The sequence below is a fragment of the Arachis ipaensis genome, chromosome B07 (assembly GCF_000816755.2).
Source record: "Arachis ipaensis cultivar K30076 chromosome B07, Araip1.1, whole genome shotgun sequence".
NCBI lineage: Eukaryota > Viridiplantae > Streptophyta > Magnoliopsida > Fabales > Fabaceae > Arachis > Arachis ipaensis.
Genome location: NC_029791.2, coordinates 6,353,678 through 6,363,145, shown reverse-complemented (window position 1 = coordinate 6,363,145; position 9,468 = coordinate 6,353,678). Strand labels below are relative to the sequence as shown.

Here is a 9,468-nt window from a genome sequence, read left to right as displayed (position 1 = left end):
TTGGAATTTTCAATCGTGACGAGAGTTGTTTCAATGGGAGCTGGAACTGGTACAGCTTCATGCGACTTTACAATCAGTGAAACTGACAACTGAGAGAGAGGACATAGTGGTCTGAAAATTCGATAAAGACAAAAGTGTTTATTCAACTAACTCATTTGTGCAGGTGTTGCAGGCAAAGGTACTTCCGACGGATATCACAAGTTATAGCTTTGCTAGTACTATTTGGAGAGGATTCGTCCCACCAAGGGTTGAGTTGTTTACTTGCTTTGCACTGATTGATAGAGTAAATACAAAGGAAAAACGGTGTAAATTAGGTGTTATTGGCCAAAAATGATAACATGTGTGTATTATGTCATAAGTCTATTGAAACTGTGTTTCACTTGTTCATTGGTTGTGAGCTCACTTGGCAGGTATGGAGTGCTTGGTTGTTTGCTCTTAGAAGGATATGGACTATTCCAGATATACTCAAGGAACTCTATGAAAGTTGGACGGATTTATTAGCGAGATCGACGGAATGGAAGAAGTGATTGGTTGGCTTTTTTGTGGTCATCTAAACAATTTGGCTAAACATAAATGATAGAATCTTAAGAAATCAAGGTTCAAGTGTGGTGGATATTATTAATAGATTCTTTACAAGTTACAATAAGTAGATTGGTGGTGAATCCTGTATTTGTTGATGGTAATGTCAAAAATAACTAAGAGTTGTTATTTTTAACGTTATGTTTTTATTTTTTTCTCTTTTGCTCTATCTTATTGTGTTGAGTTTTTTTACTTTAAAATAAAAAATTATAAATGAACTTAATTAATTTTGATATATTAGGGTCAGCAATTTTGTTAAATTCTGACCAGCATGTAACCAGTAAAAAAAAATGAGTCATTGGATGAAATCTCACACCAATCTCATACCATTAAAATCATCATTGATGGCTATTTAATGGCTACAAATCACAAAAGTTGCTGGCCCTAACATTCCTCTAATTATATTTTGACGTTACTTTTAATTCAATTGAGTAACAATATGTATTAAATGTAGAGTTATGTTACGTATCAAAATTAGCCACCAAAGTTAATCACCACTATAAAATATATATTGGAATACAAATACATATTGAAAATAAATTAAATTATATATATTTATACAGAAATATATCAGTGAGTGATTTTAGTGATTGATTTTAGTATACAAATAACATTTTAGATAAATTTAATTCACTAAGTGGATTAAAGTTTTGTTGTGCTGGTCAAAATTAATTAAAGCCAATGACACGGGTCAACGACGATCATATGTGAGGCTGGAAGTGTATCTAAGTCAACTTCTAAAGATTAGAAAGTTAAACAGACAGACACTTTTTTTTTTTTATCTAACAGACACTTTGTACCAAAACCATGTTAATATAATATGTTTGATTTGAATATGGAACCCAGATTCAGATTATCACTCTTCTTGTTGTTGGTGGCTTGTATACCATTCAATGCAGAATCAATGTGTAGAAATAGTTGTGGCTTAGCTTTAGCTTCCTACTATATTTGGCCAGGTTCTAACCTCACATATATTGCAACACTTTTTAAATCACGGTTTGTTACAGGGCCACAAGATATTGCTAACTACAACAAAGATGTCTCAACCATATCAATCATGGCTTACACAAGGGTGAATGTTCCATTCCCTTGTGAATGCATCAATGGTGAGTTTCTTGGCTACACATTCCAATATCCGGTTTCCAATCATGACACCTATGAATCCATTGCTGAGTGGAGATTTTCCAACTTGTCCACTGCTGAGTGGTTGAGATCCTTCAACAGCTACTCACCGACTGAAATTCCTGATAACGGAATATTTAATGTCACAGTTAACTGTTCTTGTGGGGACAGAAAAGTCAGCAAGGATTATGGTTTGTTCATCACATACCCTCTTAGGCCTGAGGATTCTTTGGAGTCAATTGCAAACCGGACAAAACTTGATCCTTTGTTGCTGCTGAGATTCAATCCTGGTGTCGATTTCAGCCAAGGGAGTGGCTTGGTCTATATTCCTGGGAAAGGTATCAGTTCTTATTCATGATGTTTAATGGATTAAAGGGTACTAGGGTACTTAATTAGTGTTGGTTTATTGTTTTATTAGCATCTTCATCAGTACGAAGAAATGAATTATGCATTCTAGAGTATGCTTAATTTAGAGTAATACACAAATTAAGTCTTCTAACGAGTTTAAATATATCAGTCCCATCGTTGATTAAAAAATTCTCAGATCAGTCCCTCATGTAGGCGAGCTCTGTTAGCCTCTACAGGAACTGATTTGGGGTATCACTCCTTAATTTATCATTTGCATGCTCATAATGGTATCTTTCAAATTCGTTTATGAAGAACTTTAATCCTTGAAATGAATCTCATAATTTTTTTTTCTTTCACTTTCCAGATGTAAATGGTAACTATGTGCCTTTTTACCCAAGGTATTTTATTTATTTATTTAACTTAACTGTCTATCCTATTTGAACAGGAAGATGAATAACTTTGTTTCATCTCCAATAATCTGCTGGTACCAATCTTGATGAGTGTGTTTTTGTTTTACTTTTCAGCACTAGAGGTATGACATTTTCTCCAAGCAGAAAGTAGTACTATTTTGAGAGTTGATAGTGATTACACTTGCGCTTGGTACCAACCCAGATCCAGGGTAAGGATATATTGATCTTTAATCTTCAAGCAGGTCTGCGAGGTGGGGTTATTGCCGGAATATCTGCAGGAGTTGTAGCAGCACTTCTGTTATTTGCATTTTGTGCTTATGTTAGATATTGCAGAAGGAAGAAGGTGTGGAAGAAAAAATTGCTAGTAGAACATACAAGTCGGAAAACTGCTCGGGTTATGAAAGGTATATCGAAGAAGAAAAGAGTTTGATTCTGTCATTTACTCTTTTGCTTAAAGATTTGTTTCATTCAATTCAATTTCATGCAGCCTATGGTAGCATCATAGGTTACAGTGTAGAGAAATCAACTGAGTTTTCCTTTCAAGAACTAGCCAATGCCACAAATAATTTCAATTTGGCAAACAAAATAGGTCAAGGTGGTTTTGGGGGAATATATTATGCAGAGCTGAATGGCGAGGTTTGTGATCCATGTTCTTAGACTGTACTTCATAATTCTGTTTGGATAACTTTGCACTTGTTACTTGTTACTCGTTTCTGTTTTTCCACTTTGGCTGAAGTTTTCTTTGATAACACAGAGAACTGCAATAAAAAAGATGGACAAGAAAGCATCAAAAGAGTTTCTTGCAGAACTGAAAGTGATGACCCGTGTTCATCACATAAACCTGGTAATGCTTCTCTCTTAATTCCTTGTGTTTGTAAGTTTGAATAAAATAAGGAACATATCTGAGCCACAGTTGCCATATTTCATGGTTTGTTTTCAGTATTTTCTCATGTTATCTTCTTATTTTCTTATGTAGGTGCGGTTGATTGGATATTGCGTTAAGGGTTCTCTTTTCCTTGTTTATGAATTCATTGACAACGGAAACTTGAGCCAACATCTACAAGATTCAGGTGATATAAGTACATATTCAGATAGAAATTTATAAGAACTTAATTAGTTAATGATAAAATCAAACTGTCTCCAGATAGAAAACCTTTGTCATGGTCTAACCGGATTCAAATAGCCCTGGATTCAGCCAGGGGAATTGAATATATTCATGAACATACAATGCCTGTATATATACATCGCGACATCAAATCAGCAAATATTTTAATAGACAAATACTTCCATGGAAAGGTAAGAATTAATAAACTTTTTTGCTTGCCTTATGCTAGCTTAATTGTTGCTCTTATCTTCTCCGGAATAATTTTGCAAGATCTATCCTGTATTACTTTGTTTTCAGGTGGCAGATTTTGGACTAGCAAAGCTGATTGATGTAGGAGGTTCATCAGTTCCAACTGATAAAATGGCAGGCACATTTGGTTACATGCCACCAGAGTATGATGAATCATATTTTTGGTCTCTCTAAATTCACACAATACATGTTCCAACAGAACATGAACTTTGTTTTGTGGAGTTAAATTCAGTTATACCGTTCTCCTTTTTCGCAGGTACGTATTTGGCAAAGTTTCTCCTAAAGTAGATGTCTATGCTTTTGGAGTTGTTCTTTATGAGCTTATTTCTGCAAAAGAAGCTGTGATGAAGGATGGTGATGAAATTAAAGGCCTTGTGGCATTGGTGATTTCTTTTCTCACCCTTTTGTTCATTATTTACCAATGGTAGCCTAGTGATTTTACATAACCAATTCAAACTGTAGTTTCCTTGTTTTCTAATTTCTTTGATTACTTGTGTTGCAGTTTGATGAAGTTTTTAAGCAGCCAGATCCAAAAGAAGGTCTTAAAAATCTGGTGGATCCTAGGCTTGGAGATAATTACTCAATTGATTCAGTTTTCAAGGTACTAGTTATGGCTATAGCATCGTTTTTTTTTTTAATTCTGTTTCTGATTTCAACAGCTATGACTATTGTTCTGCTTCCAGTTGGCACAACTTGCCAAGGCATGTACTGAGGGAGATCCGCAGCGACGTCCAAAGATGAGATCTGTTGTGCTTGCTCTTGGGACATTAAGTTCAGCCACTGAGAATTGGGATCTGATTCTATGAAAGTCCAGCTCTTGTGATTTGTGAATCTAGCAAGATGGGACTAACAATGAAGCATGATCTAAATGTCACATTGTGATTCTTTCTTTTGCAAAAGATATTCTAATTTGGGAAGATTCACTCAAACTGTTGCCTTTCTCATATATCTATCAATTATTGTCTCATTTATTCACGGTCTTGTTAAACAAACAATCCATGTCACAAAACAGAGTTATATACATCATCTATGGTTAGCTTCTCAAATATTGCATTTGGTAATTTGATATGACACTTAAAACAGATAGTCTTTTTTATTTTCCTCACAACTTTGAAAGACATTGCTCATCTTAAGAGATACTTAGATGACCTACACTTCCTTTTTTTACAAGATTAACATAAGGTACTTTTTATTTCATTTTACAAAAGCATCCTTGAATAATAATTAGTCAAATTAAATGAACAGTTAGAAAGTAATCAAATAACTAATCTTAATACATACATTTCATTTGCAATTTTCTATCAATTTAGTTGATCATGCAACAAATAATTTAGCAAGAAAACTTTGGGTATATTATTTTATCGTAAAATGGATTATTTGATCGTGGCAATCACAATCAATACCTTCATAAGTTAATGATTACATGAAAGAGTAATTTTTAAAGATTATTTGAAAAGTTTGTATTTGTGGAAATTCAGGTGTAGTTAACTTCATGTGAAGTTGATAGCTAAGAAATGATTTGACATGTTTGACTAAATTGTCATCTAACAGCTCTTAGCTATCAACTTCACGTGAAGTCAACTGCACCTGAGTTTTCACCTTTTTAGATTGAGACATGAGAGTTGAAAGCAATGAGCAGCCAACTGTATCATGATCCCAATAAAACTACCAAATCAAATCTCCATGAGACATAGACCACCGTTCATGGGCCATTTTTGTATCTCTATTTACTTAGTTTTGGTCTTCTAGCTTCTAAGCATGCTTATTCAATCAAACTCATCAGGTATATAAAATAATTTAAAGTCAATAATGAAATAAACTAAAAAAATCCAAATATCATAGATTTTTATTTATTTATTTTGATAATAATAATGAGAGGGTGAAGTCAATGAAATATACCAGCACTAGGCCATTAATTTAGTACAGGCGTGCCTCAAAAATTAAAGTAGGTTTTTGTTTGAACCATGAACCATGAAAGGACACATTATTCTAAGAAGTTTCACATTACCCGACAAGCTTGGTATCTTGGATGCAGATCATTTCATTTGAATAATCCAACATTTGCAATCTACATGATTCCATACTAGAATTTGTTCTATACACTCTTCTTCTAATTATTCTAATACACCAAACATGGCCTCAATAAAGGGTATGCAATTCAACTACAAAATCCAATTATGAATTAATAGTATATTTTTGCATGCACCTAAGAGCCAATATGTGTTGACTTTTGAGTCACACTCTGTATAAAATTCTACTGGCTATAACTTAGGAGTGAAAAAAAAAATGTAGCATCACTTTCTTCAAATAGAGGAAATGAAATAATCAAAATTGATCAAATTGTGGTTTCCAATTATAAGAATCATCCAACACTTTTTATTTTCTTTCTATATTGGTATCAATCTCCTTAACAAAATGAAGCTAAAGAAAAGTTTTCTTTTGTTCTTTTTGTTATTGGAGTGTTCTTGTTTCATCAATTTAGAATCAGAGTGTTTAAAGGGTTGTGATTTAGCTATAGCTTCATACTTTGTATACCCTAGAGTTAAGCTTGGTAGCATTGCATCCTTTATGCATTCAAATGTTGTGGCAAATTCTAATGTTATCATTAGCTACAATAAGGACAAAATGCCCAATAATCTACCAGTATCTTTCTCCAGAATCAATATTCCATTCCCTTGTGATTGCATCAATGGTGAGTTCTTGGGGCATGTGTTTGAGTACTCAGCTATTGAAGGTGACACCTATGATCTCATTGCAAAAATGAGATATTCTGATCTTACCACAGTTGAAATTTTGCAAAGGTTCAACAACTATGATCCTAATCATGTACCTGTTAATGCTAAGGTTAATGTCACGGTCAATTGTTCTTGTGGGAACAGCCATGTTTCAAAGGATTATGGTTTGTTTGTTACATTCCCTCTTAGGGTAGGTAATACTTTGCTGCAAATTGCAAATCAGACTAAACTTGATCCTAAGTTGCTGCAGAGTTATAATCCAGGTAGCTATAAATCTTGTAGTCTTGGTGATTAGAATATGTATTTAAGGAAATCACATAGTTTTAATTTATCTGCATTTGTTTCATATGCCTTTCCATTTCTTTGTTTCAAACACAGGTGTCAACTTCAGCCAAACTAGAGGGATAGTTTTCATTCCAGCAAGAGGTATGCTATATATATATATATAGTTCAAAGTATTTGGTGAATTATGATGAAATTGAAGGATTACTGAATTATGTAAGGTTTTAATTAAGATGCTACATGTTAGTTTTATTTGGTTTGTGTCAGTTTGACGATTCGATAGGCTTAACATTTCGGATCATGGTGCCTCTTATAGGAGATCAGGGATCCTTTATGTTTTGTATGCTTTAAATAAAAATTATTCTTTTCATTAGTTGCTTAATTTTATTCAAAGTAGTTGGTATGAATTTGTGTGCATTTCATTTGCCTAACATTTTATTCTTCCTCAATTTTGCAGATCAAAATGGAGTCTATGTTCCCCTGTATCCAAGTACTAGGTTGGTACCTTGCATTGAATTGCTTGCTTCATGTTTGGTTTCTATCCTTTTTAACTCTCATTTTCCTTTTTCTTCTTGCAGAACAGGTCTAGCTCTCTGAACTTCAAAGAAAGCTGGCTATATTGATGACTATAACACAAGAAATCATTGCCACTCACCTTAAATTAATTTTTTTTTAATCATTTTTATATATAAACAGGTCTAGCTAAGGGTGTTGCTGTTGGAATATCTATAGCTGGAACAAGTGGGGTTCTGCTATTATTAATTTGTGCTTGTGTTAGATATTTCAAGAAGGAAGGAGAAAAAATTAAATTACCAACAGAAGATTTTATATTCAAGTAATAAGGCGCGGGAAAAATAAGTTCTACAAATTAAAATACAACTGTTTTAGTAAAGAACTCTATTCTCTCGTTCCGCAACTTCGTAATGAGTTTTTAATTTTTTATGTTTGTGTCTCTAAAAGGGTTGGGAAATTTGGGGTGAGAACAAAACTACTCATTCTCAATAGAGAATGAAAATGTCATAAAAGTAAGGGAAAAAAAAAAATACAAATAGTTAATCTGTCTTAATAATAGTTATTTTTATTAAATTTTTAAAATCCTTTGAATTTTACGTAAAAAATTGGCTATCTTCTTCAAGTTATATTTCTTCAAATACATTCCGATTTACATCAACTTTCAATGCAAAGGATTCGATGGTCCCAGAATTTGGACCATTGAATGGTTATATAACAAAACATGTTTTTTAAATTTTTTAATAACTGTTAAGTAGTTCTTATTTAATTTTAATTATAAATTAGTCTTTTATATATTATTTAATTATAAAATCTATTTTTTATTTTATAAATTATTTTTTTATCATTTATTTATCATGTTTATTGAGAATAAAAAATTAAAACAATAATAAATTAGATCTTCTATTAATCCTAATAAATATTTTGCAATCGTAATCGATCATAATTTTATCATTGATCCAATTACATATGTATTGGGTTGAAAAAATTGTGTTTGTTAGAAATTCAATTTATTTGATGCACAAACCAATCGATTGAAATTCAGGCTTCCCAAACTTCAATCGATTGGAATTGATTTGAATTTTGCAAGGTATGTGGGGTTTTTTTATTCAATCAATTGGTTATATTACCCTATTGAAATCATCAAAGCAATCTTGGTTCTGTTATTCCCTCAGTGAATTCATCTCCAAAATCTTGTTCGGATTCATATTGTTTATCCATCATATCTTGGTCATATATTAGCTCTTCTTGTTGGTTAATGTTATCGTGCTCATGATATTGCTCATCCATCTCAGCATCCGTATATGTACATGATATCTTAAAAATTTACCAATGAAAAAATTTTTAGTACACTACGTCCTATAACACTAAAATCATTTCTACTTTTATAAAAGATCTGTTAAAAAAAATATCATTTACAAAATATTATTTTCCAATACTCCATCTTTCAAGTTTAATTTACTGATTTTTTTTTTTAATTTAGGGCGAGTTAGCCGCACTCTATATTTTTTTATAGAGGAAACTTCACTCGAATTTTTTTCAAAATCAACAAAACTCGAATTTTTAAGCTATTATCATAGTCCACTACATAGGAGCACACAAAAATACACAGACAATAAGCATGACTTTTTTAACATTAATGGCAATCATTATCATCGTTTCCAGAAATACACAGATACATCTATGATGCACGGACACTGACATGGACACGGGACACGACACGACACAGGACACGCCGACACGCGAATTTTAAAATCTTACATGACACGGGGACACGCATATATATAAAATATAAAGTATTTTTTAAATAAATTGTAATGATATTTTGATATTTTATTGATATTAAAATATAAATTAAAATTTTTAATTATTTTTAATGTCTTATTTTAATTATATCAATTATTTAAAATATTTTTTGTTTTAATAAATAATAATATATACTATATCTAAATTTATTTTAAGAATATATGTTAAGAATAAGACTGGACACGCGGACACGTGATGGTATTTAGGTGTGTCCAGGCGTTTTCGGAGAAGAATTTTTTATTTTTTATTAAGACACGGTTGGACACAGCAGACACGCGTGTCGGACAAGTGTCGGTGAGTGTCGTGTCCGAAATGTGTCCGA

At 32.4% G+C, this 9,468-nt stretch overlaps 1 protein-coding gene and 1 pseudogene across 3 annotated transcripts; both read left to right on the top strand.

The window, feature by feature from the left end:
• Positions 1,343 to 4,861, top strand: LOC107608703 (annotated as a pseudogene).
• Positions 6,085 to 8,023, top strand: LOC107608706 (lysM domain receptor-like kinase 3). 3 transcript variants are annotated; one of them, XM_021107164.1, is made up of 4 exons: positions 6,085 to 6,811; positions 6,927 to 6,974; positions 7,288 to 7,327; positions 7,522 to 8,023. In XM_021107164.1, exons 1-4 carry the CDS (start codon positions 6,229 to 6,231, stop codon positions 7,667 to 7,669), a joined length of 819 nt encoding a protein of 272 aa, XP_020962823.1. In that variant the 5' UTR covers positions 6,085 to 6,228; the 3' UTR covers positions 7,670 to 8,023. The 3 variants fall into 3 exon arrangements, with proteins under 3 accessions (XP_020962823.1, XP_020962824.1, XP_016165898.1); XM_021107165.1 differs by having other exon boundaries at positions 6,086 to 6,811; positions 7,414 to 7,639; XM_016310412.2 differs by having other exon boundaries at positions 6,088 to 6,811; positions 7,409 to 7,723.